This window comes from Oncorhynchus gorbuscha, linkage group LG18 (genome assembly GCF_021184085.1).
Source record: "Oncorhynchus gorbuscha isolate QuinsamMale2020 ecotype Even-year linkage group LG18, OgorEven_v1.0, whole genome shotgun sequence".
Classification (NCBI taxonomy): Eukaryota; Metazoa; Chordata; class Actinopteri; order Salmoniformes; family Salmonidae; genus Oncorhynchus; species Oncorhynchus gorbuscha.
Genome location: NC_060190.1, coordinates 64262256 through 64278315, shown reverse-complemented (window position 1 = coordinate 64278315; position 16060 = coordinate 64262256). Strand labels below are relative to the sequence as shown.

At 38.0% G+C, this 16060-nt stretch overlaps 1 protein-coding gene across 1 annotated transcript; it reads right to left on the bottom strand.

Annotated features, from left to right (window-relative positions):
• Positions 1-5536: 5536 nt before the first annotated feature.
• On the bottom strand, positions 5537-8367 carry LOC124002995 (pentraxin fusion protein-like). The gene is made up of 3 exons (XM_046310885.1): positions 8281-8367; positions 7341-7413; positions 5537-6729 (listed from the first exon to the last, which is right to left on the bottom strand). The coding sequence occupies exons 1-3, from the start codon at positions 8281-8283 to the stop codon at positions 6113-6115; spliced, it is 693 nt and encodes a 230-aa protein (XP_046166841.1). The 5' UTR covers positions 8284-8367; the 3' UTR covers positions 5537-6112.
• Positions 8368-16060: the final 7693 nt, after the last annotated feature.

The window sequence follows — 16060 nt, the reverse complement described above, 5'->3', positions numbered from 1 at the left end:
TGTAGTGTTGTAATATATATTTTTAAAGTACTTAATTTAAATTTGTATTTATTTCACCTTTATTTAACCAGGTAGGCTAGTTGAGAACAAGTTCTCATTTGCAACTGCGACCTGGCCAAGATAAAGCATAGCAGTGTGAACAGACAACACAGAGTTACACATGGAGTAAACAATTGACAAGTCAATAACACAGTAGAAAAATAATTCTATATACATTGTGTGTAAAAGGCATAAAGAGGTAGGCGAATAATTACAATTTTGCAGATTGAGGCCCTCACCTCCCTGTAGGCAGTCTCGTCGTTGTTGGTAATCAAGCCTACCACTGTTGTGTCGTCCCCAAACTTGATTGAGTTGGAGGCCTGCGTGGCCATGCAGTCGTGGGTGAACAGGGACTACAGGAGAGGGCTCAGAATGCACCCTTGTGGGGCCCCAATTTTGCAGATTGATAACACTGGAGTGAGAAATGATCAGATGGTCATGTACAGGTAGAGATATTGGTGTGCAAAAGAGCAGAAAAGTAAATGAATAAAAACAGTATGGGAATGAGGTAGGTAATATTGGGTGGGCTATTTACCGATAGACTGTACAGCTGCAGCGATCGGTTAGCTGCTCAGATAGCAGATGTTTGAAATTGTTGAGGGAGATAAAATTCTCCAACTTCAGCAATTTTTGCAATTCGTTCCAGTCACAGGCAGCAGAGAACCGGAATGAAAGGCGGCCAAATGAGGTGTTGGCTTTAGGGATGATCAGTGAGATACACCTGCTGGAGCGCGTGCTACGGGTGGGTGTTGCTATCGTGACCAATGAACTGAGATAAGCTGGAGCTTTACCTAGCATGGACTTGTTTATGACCTGGAGCCAGTGGGTCTGGCGACGAATATGTAGCGAGGGCCAGCTGACTAGAGCATACAGGTCGCAGTGGTGGGTGGTATAAGGTGCTTTTGTAACAAAACGGATGGCACTGTGATAAACTGCATCCAGTTTGCTGAGTAGTGTTGGAAACTATTTTGTAGATGACATCGCCGAAGTCGAGGATCGGTAGGATAGTCAGTTTTACTAGGGTAAGTTTGGCGGCGTGAGTGAAGAAGGCTTTGTTGCGGAATAGAAAGCCGACTCTAGATTTGATTTTCGATTGGAGATGTTTGATATGGGTCTGGAAGGAAAGTTTACAGTCTAGCCAGACACCTAGGTACTTATAGATGTCCACATATTCTAGGTCAGAACCATCCAGGGCGGTGATGCTAGTCGGGCGTGCGGGTGCAGGCAGCGAACGGTTGAAAAGCATGCATTTGGTTTTACTAGCGTTTAAGAGCAGTTGGAGGCCATGGAAGGAGTGTTGTATGGCATTGAAGCTCGTTTGGAGGTTAGATAGCACAGTGTCCAAGGACGGGCCGGAAGTATACAGAATGGTGTCGTCTGCGTAGAGGTGGATAAGGGAATTGCCCGCAGCAAGAGCAACATCCTTGATATATACAGAGGAAAGAGTCGGCCCGAGAATTGAACCCTGTAGCACCCCCATAAAGACTGCCAGAGGACCGGACAGCATGCCCTCCGATTTGACACTCTGAACTCTGTCTGCAAAGTAGTTGGTGAACCAGGCAAGGCAGTCATCAGGAAAACCGAGGCTACTGAGTGTGCCGATAAGTGTGCCGATAAGCTGTTGGCCCGAGGTTGGAGTAGCCAGGAGGAAGGCATGGCCAGCCGTTGAGAAATGCTTGTTGAAGTTTTCGATAATCATGGATTTATCGGTGGTGACCGTGTTACTAGCCTCAGTGCAGTGGGCAGCTTGGAGGAGGTGCTCTTGTTCTCCAATGACTTCACAGTGTCCCAGAACGTTTGGGAGTTCTGCTACAGGATGCAAATTTCTGCCTGAAGAAGCTGGCCTTTGCTTTCCTGACTGACTGCGTGTATTGGTTCCTGACTTCCCTGAACAGTTGCATATCGTGGGGACTATTCAATGCTATTGCAGTCCACCACAGGATGTTTTTGTGCTGGTCGAAGGCAGTCAGGTCTGGAGTGAACCAAGGGCTATATCTGTTCTTAGTTCTGCATTTTTTGAATGGAGCATGCTTATCTAAAATGGTGAGGAAGTTACTTTTAAAGAATGACCAGGTATCTATCCTCAACTGACGTGATGATGTCAATATCCTTCCAGGATACCAGGGCCAGGTCGATTAGAAAGGCCTGCTCACAGAAGTGTTTTAGGGAGCGTTTGACAGTGATGAGGGGTGGTCGTTTGACTGGGGATCCTTAGCGGATACAGGCAATGAGGCAGTGATCGCTGAGATCCTGGTTGAAGACAGCGGAGGTGTATTTGGAGGGCCAGTTGGTCAGGATGACGTCTATGAGGGTGCCCTTGTTTACAGATTTAGGGTTGTACCTGGTGGGTTCCTTGATGATTTGTGTCATTTTGAGGGCATCTGGCTTAGATTGTAGGACTGCCGGGGTGTTAAGCATATCCCAGTTTAGGTCACCTAACAGAACAAACTCTGAAGCTAGATGGGGGGCGATCAATTCACAAATGGTGTCCAGGGCACAGCTGGGAGCTGAGGGGTGTCGGTAGCAGGCGGCAACAGTGAGAGACTTATTTCTGGAGAGAGTAATTTTTTAAATGAGTAGTTCGAACTGTTTGGGTATAGACCTGGAAAGTATGCATTACTTTGCAGGCTATCTCTGCAGTAGACTGCAACTCCTCCCTCTTTGGCAGTTCTATCTTGACGGAAAATGTTATAGTTGGGTATGAAAATCTCAGAATTTTTGGTGGCCTTCCTGAGCCAGGATTCAGACACGGCAAGGACATCAGGGTTAGCAGAGTGTGCTAAAGCAGTGAGTAAAACCAACTTAGGGAGCAGGCTTCTGATGTTGACATGCATGAAACCAAGGCTTTTTCGATCACAGAAGTCAACAAATGAGGGTGCCTGGGGACACGCAGGGCCTGGGTTTACCTCCACATCACCCGCGGAACAGAGGAGGAGTAGTATGAGGGTGCGGCTAAAGGCTATCAAAACTGGTCACCTTGAGCGTTGGAGACAAAGAATAAAAGGAGCAGATTTCTGGGCATGGTAGAATATATTCAGGGCATAATGCGCAGACAGGGGTATGGTGGGGTGCGGGTACAGTGGAGGTAAGCCCAGGCACTGGGTGATGATAAGAGAGGTTGTATCTCTGGACATGCTGGTTGTAATGGGTGAGGTCACCGCATGTGTGGGAGGTGGGACAAAGGAGGTATCAGGGGTATGAAGAGTGGAACTAGGGGCTCCATTGTAAACTAAAACAATGATAACTAACCTGAACAACAGTATGCAAGGCATATTGACATTTGAGAAAGACATACAGCAAGGCATACAGTAATCACAGGTGTTGAATTGGGAGAGCTAGCTAAAACAGTAGGTGTGACAACAACAGCTAATCAGCTAGCACAAAAACAGCAGATAAAATGGTTTTGACTAGGCAGAGAGGGTCGGATTAACCACACACAGAGCCTGAGTCCATAATAGTGCTTATGCAATAAATGTATTGGACGAAGGAAACAAACTCTGCTTTGTGAAAACTGTGCGGTTACGTTCTTCAGTACAATTGTGTTTGGCAGAGTAGTGTATGAACTGAGCAATGTGTTCATTTGAACTCTAAGCATTGATAGGAAAACAGCTTTTTTTTCTCCTCCAAAATAAATAAAGTATCGTGGTGACATTCTTTCAGGTAATTTGAAGAGTGATGTTTAGGGTCAGAGAACCAGATTATACTTTGTCCTCACTTACATTCGCTACGTAGAAGTCTGGACGAGAACCGTAAGTAGGAATGTCAGTCAAATCCTAAAATGCATTTCCATGTGACAACACACTTCACAGATGACAAATTGGTAATGTACACTCCCCTATGTATTTATTTGGACAGTGAAGCTAAAACTTTTAATTTGGCTCTATACTCCAGCATTTTGTATTTGAGAAAATGATTTGTGAGGCGACAGTACATAATGTCACCTTTTATTTGAGGGTATTTTTAATCTGTTTTACCATTTAGAAATTAAAGCACTTGATGTATCAAGTCAATTTGTCAAAGGTTTAGTATTGGTCCAATTTTCCTAGCATGCAATGACTACATCAAGCTTGTGACTCTACACACTTGTTGGATGCATTTGCAGTTTGTTTTGGTTGTGTTTCAGATTATTTTGGGCCTAATAGAAATTAATGTTAAATAATGTATTTTGTCATTTTGTAGTCACTTTTATTGTAAATAAGAATGAACACTTCTGAACACTTCCACATTAATTTGGATGCTACCATGAGTATGCATAATCATGAACAAATTGTGAATAATGAGTGAAAAATTAGAGGCATAAATATCATACCTCCCCTGTTATTGGTAATGTTACCAAATACTAAACTTTGACTAAATTGACTATAAGTACTATAAGTGAATGTGTCCAAATATGTACGACACCTTAAAATGGGGGACGAGATACATAAAGTGCATTCATTTCTAAACGGTAAAACAGATATGCATGAAAATACCCTCAAATAAAAGGTGACACTTTACTATAGCTTCATATAAAAACAATTAAGTTTGCTCTCAAATCCAAAATGCTGTAGTATAGAGCCAAATTAAAAGTTTTAGCTTCACTGTCCAAATAAATACGTACGGGAGTGTAAGTACGTGTCTGCCTTTGAATGCTTACAAATAGCTTGTTTTAACTTGACTTCTGTAAATCATGAGATTTTCAAACTGTGTTCTGAGTGGGAACGGAACATCGGCTTCTTGACATTGTTTTGCTGTCCCTTGTAACTCTGTTTTGTCTGAACGGATGTGAGATCCGATTTGTAGGTGCCCTTTCAAATGTCTGACTGGCACTTCACTTTATGGCTCCCAGCTTCTTCTCTGGGTTTAAAAGACTGAAAACAAAGAGAGAAAGAATGTACTATGTTCTGTATAAACATTTGTAGTGCTTCTATACTTATGAAGCATTTTTATTCTGGTGGAGTTGTACAAATAAATACAGTATCATAACCACTACCATACACTGGCCATGTTATAATTCTTGTCTGCAATGGCTTCCCTCCCTTGTCTCCTCGCTACCATAAAAAAAGTGATCAGTTTATTCAGATGTAATGAAGGGGCCTTGAATGGAATGAGACAAGTAAAGGAAACAAATGTAAAAGTTATTGGGACACTACGGAAAGAGCCTTCCCTTACAACCGTAGTACAACAATGACAGAATATGGGACAGAAAACGGACTTTGGAAATGTTGCAAGAATTGTTCTAAAAAAGAGAAGTGTGCAGCATCTCTCACAATGCGCATTGTACGTTGTGTGTGCAACTCTTATAGCTATTTTAGCATTTACGACACACTCGCACGACTTTACTTGCTTGACATAGGTCACGCCATCGACTGTGCATCAGATTGCTATATCATGTAGTTAGTTGATATGTTAAATACCTATCGAGGCGCTGTAGTCGAGGAGGAACTCAACCTTGAACTCTTCTGTGTGTTTGCCAGTACTGTACCTCACTGGCCGTGTTCAAGAACATAAAACGTGATTTAAGTTTAGGATCACTTTATTGGTCAATTACACACAAAGTCCAACCAACATGTTACTTCAGGTTTAACCCAACCCCTCTGAAAGACACATACATGTTTTGGAGAGGTGCAGGGAGCTGCCACACTGGGCACCTGCGGAGCTGTTGTTGTGGGGGGTTATGTGCATTGCTCAAGGGCAGGCAATGGCATCTAGGATCTGATACCAGCAACCCTCTGGTTGCCAGCTCACTTCGTGCCAGAGTTTTCTTATTGACCAAGGACTCGAACTGGCAACCTCGCCGCTCTAACTGGTAGGTTACCTGCCACCCTATTCATAGGTAAATAGTGTCTGACTGACTGATCTGCAAATAATATTGAGTAGTTATTTATGATGCAAGGTGATTTGTGAATCAGTTAGTCTCGACTTGCCTTTAAATTCTGCACCCCCATGTTGTCATCAGTCAAAATGTTGAATGGATTGCCCACTGCTGTTTATCTATGCGATTACATCAGTGTTAAAATGTTAGCACCCCCCCCTCAGGCCACAGTGCAGCACCCCTAGATGGAGAGCATGTTGTTGGTGCCTTGGGGACACCTTACAACTCTTCAGTGATCACCTTGACGTTCCCATTGACTATGAGCTCTATGGTTTCCCAGTCAAAAATGTTCCCTCTGGACATACGTTTCCCAACATGCAAAGTCTCTATCATGGCATCGGAGAGCACGTAGTCCCACATGTTGACGTCTGTGATCTCTCCGATGAAACTCTGCTTGCTGTCAAAGTCCTTCAGGAAAGAGTCTGGATCCTGTCCCAGGATGACCTTCCCTCCATTCTGCACTTTGTGTCCTGGTTTATACACCTTCCTAATGCTCCTCTTCCCATCTACATGGAACGCCGCCATACCTGACTTCGAGTCCCAGGTGAGACAAAGGTGGGTCTGGAAGGTGTTGAACTCAGGTAGGTGGAAGAAGACCCCGTCCCCACTCAAATACAGACCGTACCTTCCGTCAGCTTCTCTCCACACGTTGAGCTCGTCGTAGTACAGTGTACGGTAGGCGAACAAGATGATCTCACGGTTGCCCTTTGCCAGTTCTGTGGCCACCCGCATGCACAGGGTGAAGGCTCCCATGTCAAGATCTTTCTGAGGGACCAGCTCCACGTAGCTGTTGTCAGTTTCCATTGGGAACACCAAGGATCTTCTCATAGGCCTCTCTACAGAGAGACAGAGAGAAGAATCATGCAGGCCTGGGTTCAAATGAAATCTTTGTGGCAGATGGCCAGGGTTTGCACTTTCAAGAGTTTCTATTGGTTCCATTGCGACAGTCAAGCTCAATCCAACACAGCTAAAGTATTTGAAATGATTTCAAATAGTATTTGAAACTAGGTGTGGAGTCATGTGACAGTGACACAGACTTGAGGGGTCAATTCCATATGTCATTCAGTCGATTCAGGAAGTGTAGTGACATTAATTGCTCGAAGCAAATTAAAACAACCTATTTTCAATTCAGGAACATTGGACTAGAAGAGTAAAATGTCCCCCCGTTGTGTGAATATTGTGTGAATATGAATATAAATGGACCAGATTTGTGGTTTAGGAACTGTATTAGTACCCGTCCTAGACTGTTCCCTGTTCTGGGAAGCTTTATAGCACCACATTTGGTTAAGCTCACACCTAAATTCTCTAAATAATTATCAAAATAGATTTGATTTTAAGCGCTTTTCAAAACACCAAAGTCACTTTACAATAGTGACACAGAAATGAATAAATAACACAAGTGATTGACTATCTACAAATTCTACCACAGAGGTGAAGTTCAGACTACCTGCAGAAGCTAAGGAGAGAGAGACACCAAAGATGAGAAGAGTTGCCAGCAGCCCCATTTTATCCCACGGAGCCTATGAAGATAAATACATTAAATACATGATAAATATACATACATACATACATACATACATACATACATACATACATACATACATACATACATACATACATACATACATACATACATACATACATACATACATACATACATACATACATACATACATACATACATACATACATACATACATACATACATACATACATACATACATACATACATACATACATACATACATACATACATACATACATACATACATACATACATAAATATAATATAAATTCATTACAGCAGAGACAGTTTTAGATGTCTTTTTGTCACTACAATGTCCTATTATTACAATACCCACATGGTCAGATGAAGCAGATGCTAAACTACAGGACAGTTTTGCTAGCACAGACTGGAATATGTTCAGGGATTCTTCCGATGGCGTTGAGGAGTACACCACATCAGTCACTGGCTTCATCAATAAGTGCATCGATGATGCTGCTGCTACTCTCTGTAATTATCTGTGCATAGTCACTTTAATAACTCTATCTACATGTACATATTACCTCAATTACCTTGACTAACCAGTGTCCCCGCACATTGACTCTGTACTGGTACCCCCTGTATATAGCCTCGCTATTGTTATTTTACTACTGCTCTTGACTTATTTGTTTCTTTTATTTCTTATTGTTATTTGTTTTAGGTATTTTTTAAACTGCATTGTTGGTTAAGGGCTTGTAGGTAAGCATTTTACAGTAAATTCTACACCGATTGTATTCGGCGCATGTGACAAATAACATTTGATTTGAACGTAAATGACGCCTTCAGGTTTTAACCACTAATTATGAGGTATTAGGTAATGCAGGAAAATGATTTGTCTACATACCATTGTTGATCCGCCTTATCAAATGCCTACCTAGTGTGCCTCTCAAACTGTAGAGTATATATACACTCACCCAAACTCTTAGAAAACCATTTCAAAACGTGACACTGATAACCCAAACCCTGAATTCCATGTTATTGATTATGCGTGTTGTGAAATGCGTTGTGAAACTTAGTCTAGCTAAAAGCAAACAACAGACCCAGTGTCTGTGGCATATTACAGTTTATAAAGTTTTTTAAATCTCTAGTACTATTTTCAAAAGTATATGGGTCATTTGAAAACTCTTAGTACAAAACCCCCAACTGGTAATATTTGTATCGAGGTCAATCTTACATTCAAAACCTTTCACTGTGCATTCATTTGGTTTGTAGACATCTTTCATCACACAACTATTGATCCAAAAGATGCACTGAATGTACAAAACAGCGTATATAAGTTGAGTTGCACCCCCTCTTGCCCAATCTCAGTTCCCTGAGGGCATGGACTCTACAAGGTGTCCAAAGTGTTCCACATGCAAACACGCACACCCACACACACACATGCTCCTTCGTGACCCCTCTTTCAAGGTCACTGAGATCTCTTCTTCTAGCCATGGTAGTCAAAATAATGGGCAACTGGGCATTTTATGGGATGTTAATTTCTTAATGAACTCAGGAACCATACTCGTGTGGAATCACCTGCTTTCAAAATACTTTGTATCCCCCTTTTACACAAGTGTTTCCTTTAGTTTAGCCCCTGGCCACCTCCTCTAATTACCTGGCTCCATCTGCACCTTTCTTTAAGAAACTCAATATCTTGTCTATTTAAAATATTAACGTACGCCAATTATCAACTTTCATCTACAAATACTCATACCTCCCAGACAGTTGACCTAAACCAATATATTATTCCATCTTAATTATGAAATCCATCTATCTAACACAAGACACTGCAATAACCTTCACCCTCCCCACGGTGTGGGATAAAAATCCAGCTCTTTGGTAATTTTCCAGTACCCATGTTGAAGAGTCTCTGGTCGCCTAGTAATTTTCCAGTACCCATGTTGAAGAGTCTCTGGTCGCCTAGTAATTTTCCAGTACCCATGTTGAAGAGTCTCTGGTCGCCTAGTAATTTTCCAATACCCATGTTGAAGAGTCTCCAGTCGCCTAGTAATTTTCCAGTTCCCAAAGTATTTAGTTTGGAAGTAGGAAGAAGAAGCAGTATAAGACAGTGCAGGAGTGGTCCAACATAGAGGTAAACATTAGACATAAAGAAACAGAACTAAGTGGTGTATATGTGAATTCGCTAAGTCGAGCCAACAAAGACCAGACTGTTTGGAGCCAGATAGAATCTAGTCAAGGCAACCACAGGGTACATGGGTTCATCTTTTCCAAGTGACACAGATCTGAACTGGTGTGGGACAGTGACTAGGCATTTTTACCAACCAATACAGAAGTCACAAACTATGTACAGTGGGGCAAAAAAGTATTTAGTCAGCCACCAATTGTGCAAGTTCTCCAACTTAAAAAGATGATAGAGGCCTGTAATTTTCATCATAGGTACACTTCAACTATGACAGACAAAATTAGAAGAAAAAGAAAATCCAGAAAATCACAGACAGACAGACAGACAGACAGACAGACAGACAGACAGACAGACAGACAGACAGACAGACAGACAGACAGACAGACAGACAGACAGACAGACAGACAGACAGACAGACAGACAGACAGACAGACAGACAGACACATAATCAAATAAGGTTTTTCTTCTATACTGTACAATTATAATTAATATGATTTGTTTAACAGATTGACATTTTTGTTTTTACTTATTTGTGGTGTGGTTTTCATACAAGCCCTTCAGGACTTGCTTTTGGGCTTCCAACCTCACCTGCACAACATTTGTAAAAAAAAATGTTTATGTGTGCTGTTTTGTCTTTCACATATTTTCTTTGCTGCAAATAAATAAAACCAAAAACCTTCTCATAAGTGCTTTTGTTGCTATACAGTAGTGAATAATTTAATAATAACATTAAGGTTTACAGAACTTTCAAATTCTATACATTCTATCCATCAAATGATCTGTCATGTGCTCCCTCCCATCTTTCATCTCAGATCAGGAAGGCATGCTGATGCGATCTTCACCAACAGCTACAGGAAGGTTCTAGGCCAAATCTCAGCCAGGAAGTTCCTTCAGATCATCCTGGAAAAACAGCTACGGGGAGTAGTGCATGTTTAGGACACACTTTATTTGGATAATCCAGATGCTCTACAGATGGTCATACCATCAACAACCTATCTGTTGATATGCAACTGCCTGCTAAGGTTAAGGTTAGGTTTTGAATACAGGTTAGGGTAAGGGTTAAGGTTAGGGTCAGTGTTAGGGCTAGGGTTAGGATAAGAGTTAGGTTTAGGGTTAGGATAAGAGATAAGGTTAGGATTAGGGCTACACTCTAAAAAATGAAGGGTTCAACAAGGGTTCTTCTAAGTTCTTTGAAGAACCTTAGGGTTCTTGGCACTGAAAATGGCCCCCAAAAGGTTATTCCAAGTACCCCATAGGAGGTGGGGTTCATCGAGGAACCTCCTTAGTTGGTAGGGGTTCTTGCAGGAACCTAACTGCCCAACTGAAACACGTGTATTTGAATATTAAAGGACAGAAGATGCAGTCACTTAACTGAAAAATTTAAAGAGCTCCTCAATTTAAGGTTTTTACATTACATTTAAGTCATTTAGCAGACGCTCTTATCCAGAGCGATATAACAAATTGGTGCATTCACCTTATGACGTCCAGTAGAACAGTCACTTTACAATAGTATGATCTAAATGTATATTTTTTATGATGATACCATCTATCTTTTCATATTTGTGCCAATCTTTCTAAAACAAAAAATGGACACAATTCAATAGATACCAATCAACAAAGAGGTAGGAATATGTAGGCTATAAGAATATGTTGAAGACTAGCTTTATTAGGTGCAGATGACTGCTCACTTTTGTGTTTGTGTCTGAAGGTATGCAGACATGGAGACAAACAATGGTATGTCAATTGGTACTGGTATGTTATACAGATCCCATTTACCATTCTCCTTCCTTACCTCATCAATGAATATCCCATAGGCCTCTAGATTACAATGTATGTGTCTGAAAACCATTATCAAAACAGTTTTTTTCATTCACCACAAAAACCTATGTATTTCTTTAACTAGGCAAGTCAGTTAACAACAAATTCTTATTGGCAATGACAGCCAAGGAACAGTGGGTTAACTGCCTTGTAGAACAACAGATTTTTAACTTGTCAGCTCAGGAATTTGATCTAGCAACCTTTCGGTTACTGGCCCAATGCTCTAACCACTAGGCATGTATAGTTGATACAGATAACAATCTAAATATTATCTTCATGTATAGTTGATATAGATAACAATCTAAATATTATCTTCATGTATAGTTGATATAGATAACAATCTAAATATTATCTTCATGTATAGTTGATATAGATAACAATCTAAATATTATCTTCATGTATAGTTGATACAGATAACAATCTAAATAAATATTACCTGCCACCCCAAAAGCATGAATACTACCGTGTGCATATTTTGTCAATCATCTGTATAACTACTACTTTTTGGATTCACAGACTTCACCCTCCCTACACCTCTGATGAATGTAACAGGAAACCTGTTAGATCACCATGCACTGCAAAACATTTCTGTTTCTAGACGGCTTGGAGATGAGAAAGAGAGAGTAAAGAATGAATGTGAACCACCAATGAGGGCCTTGTCTAAATGTATAGTTGATACAGATAACAATCTAAATATTATCTTCATGTATAGTTGATATAGATAACAATCTAAATATTATCTTCATGTATAGTTGATACAGATAACAATCTAAATATTATCTTCATGTATAGTTGATATAGATAACAATCTAAATATTATCTTCATGTATAGTTGATACAGATAACAATCTAAATATTATCTTCATGTGATAGATAACAATCTAAATATTATCTTTGATATAGATAACAATCTAAATATTATCTTCATGTATAGTTGATATAGATAACAATCTAAATATTATCTTCATGTATAGTTGATATAGATAACAATCTAAATATTATCTTCATGTATAGTTGATACAGATAACAATCTAAATATTATCTTCATGTATAGTTGATACAGATAACAATCTAAATATTATCTTCATGTATAGTTGATACAGATAACAATCTAAATATTATCTTCATGTATAGTTGATATAGATAACAATCTAAATATTATCTTCATGTATAGTTGATATAGATAACAATCTAAATATTATCTTCATGTATAGTTGATACAGATAACAATCTAAATATTATCTTCATGTATAGTTGATATAGATAACAATCTAAATATTATCTTCATGTATAGTTGATACAGATAACAATCTAAATATTATCTTCATGTATAGTTGATATAGATAACAATCTAAATATTATCTTCATGTATAGTTGATACAGATAACAATCTAAATATTATCTTCATGTATAGTTGATACAGATAACAATCTAAATATTATCTTCATGTATAGATAACAATCTAAATATTATCTTTGATCAGATAACAATCTAAATATTATCTTCATGTATAGTTGATACAGATAACAATCTAAATATTATCTTCATGTATAGTTGATACAGATAACAATCTAAATATTATCTTCATGTATAGTTGATATAGATAACAATCTAAATATTATCTTCATGTATAGTTGATACAGATAACAATCTAAATATTATCTTCATGTATAGATAACAATCTAAATATTATCTTCATTGATGATAGATAACAATCTAAATATTATCTTCATGTATAGTTGATATAGATAACAATCTAAATATTATCTTCATGTATAGTTGATACAGATAACAATCTAAATATTATCTTCATGTATAGTTGATACAGATAACAATCTAAATATTATCTTCATGTATAGTTGATACAGATAACAATCTAAATATTATCTTCATGTATAGTTGATACAGATAACAATCTAAATATTATCTTCATGTATAGTTGATACAGATAACAATCTAAATATTATCTTCATGTATAGTTGATATAGATAACAATCTAAATATTATCTTCATGTATAGTTGATACAGATAACAATCTAAATATTATCTTCATGTATAGTTGATATAGATAACAATCTAAATATTATCTTTGATACAGATAACAATCTAAATATTATCTTCATGTATAGTTGATGTGTAGTTGATACAGATAACAATCTAAATATTATCTTCATAGTTGATAGATAACAATCTAAATATTATCTTCATGTATAGTTGATAGATAACAATCTAAATATTATCTTCATGTGATAGTTGATATAGATAACAATCTAAATATTATCTTCATGTATAGTTGATACAGATAACAATCTAAATATTATCTTCATGTATAGTTGATATAGATAACAATCTAAATATTATCTTCATGTATAGTTGATACAGATAACAATCTAAATATTATCTTCATGTATAGTTGATACAGATAACAATCTAAATATTATCTTCATGTATAGTTGATACAGATAACAATCTAAATATTATCTTCATGTATAGTTGATATAGATAACAATCTAAATATTATCTTCATGTATAGTTGATACAGATAACAATCTAAATATTATCTTCATGTATAGTTGATACAGATAACAATCTAAATATTATCTTCATAACAATCTAAATATTATCTTCATGTATAGTTGATATAGATAACAATCTAAATATTATCTTCATGTATAGTTGATACAGATAACAATCTAAATATTATCTTCATGTATAGTTGATACAGATAACAATCTAAATATTATCTTCATGTATAGTTGATATAGATAACAATCTAAATATTATCTTCATGTATAGTTGATTAGTTGATATAGATAACAATCTAAATATTATCTTCATGTATAGTTGATACAGATAACAATCTAAATATTATCTTCATGTATAGTTGATACAGATAACAATCTAAATATTATCTTCATGTATAGTTGATATAGATAACAATCTAAATATTATCTTCATGTATAGTTGATACAGATAACAATCTAAATATTATCTTCATGTATAGTTGATACAGATAACAATCTAAATATTATCTTCATGTGTAGTTGATATAGATAACAATCTAAATATTATCTTCATGTATAGTTGATACAGATAACAATCTAAATATTATCTTCATGTATAGTTGATATAGATAACAATCTAAATATTATCTTCATGTATAGTTGATACAGATAACAATCTAAATATTATCTTCATGTATATAGATAACAATCTAAATATTTCATGTATAGTTGATACAGATAACAATCTAAATATTATCTTCATGTGTAGTTGATATAGATAACAATCTAAATATTATCTTCATGTATAGTTGATACAGATAACAATCTAAATATTATCTTCATGTGTAGTTGATACAGATAACAATCTAAATATTATCTTCATGTATAGTTGATACAGATAACAATCTAAATATTATCTTCATGTGTAGTTGATACAGATAACAATCTAAATATTATCTTCATGTATAGTTTTTGTTGTTGTTGCAATTCTGATAAACTGTAATCAAATCAAATCAAATGTTATTTGTCACATACACATGGTTAGCAGATGTTAATGCGAGTGTAGCGAAATGCTGGTGTTTCTAGTTCCGACAATGCAGAAATAACCAACGTGTAATCTAACCTAACAATTTCACAACAACTACCTTATACACACAAGTGTAAAGGAATGAAGAATATGTACATACAAATATATGAATGAGTGATGGTACAGAACGGCATAGGCAAGATGCAGTATCGGGTACAGTATATACATATGAGATGAGTAATGTAGGGTATGTAAACATTATATGAAGTGGCATTGCTTAAAGTGGCTGGTGATCAATTTTTCATCAATTTTCACATTATTGAAGTGGCTAGAGTTGAGTCAGTATGTTGGCAGCAGCCACTCAATGTTAGTGGTGGCTGTTTAACAGTCTGATGGCCTTGAGATAGAAGCTTTTTTTCAGTCTCTCGGACCCTGCTTTGATGCACCTGTACTGACCTCGCCTTCTGGATGATAGCGGGGTGAACAGGCAGTGGCTCAGGTGGTTGTTGTCCTTGATGATCTTTATGGCCTCCCTGTGACATCGGGTGGTGTAGGTGTCCTGGAGGGCAGGTAGTTTGCCTGCAGACCTCACTATCCGTTGTGCAGACCTCACTACCGTCTGGAGAGCCTTACGGTTCTGGCCGGAGCAGTTGCCGTACCAGGCGATGATACAGCCCGACAGGATGTTCTCAATTGTGCATCTGTAAAAGTTTGTGAGTGCTTTTGGTGACAAGCCAAATTTCTTCAGCTTCCTGAGGTTGAAGAGGCGCTGCTGCACCTTCTTCACCACTCTCTCTGTGTGGGTGGACCAATTCAGTTTGTCTGTGATGTGTACGCCGAGCAACTTAAAACTTACTACCCTCTCCACTACTGTCCCGTCGATGTGGATAGCAGCTCCCTCTGCTGTTTCCTGAAGTTCACGATCATCTCCTTTGTTTTGTTGATGTTGGGTGTGAGGTTATTTTCCTGACATCACACTCCGAAGGCCCTCACCTCCTCCCTGTAGGCCGTCTCGTCGTTGTTGGTAATCAAGCCTACCACTGTAGGGGGCGGTAAAGCAAATTGGAGTGGGTCTAGGGTGTCAGGTAGGGTGGAGGTGATATGGTCCTTGACTAGTCTCTCAAAGTACTTCATGATGATGGAAGTGAGT

What these genes read in the sequence shown, in the direction of transcription:
- LOC124002995 (XM_046310885.1), bottom strand. An exon ending in TCTCTCCTTAGCTTCTGCAG is followed by an intron (nt 6,730 to 7,340) that starts GTAGTCTGAACT and finishes GTCTCTCTGTAG; the next exon opens with AGAGGCCTATGAGAAGATCC.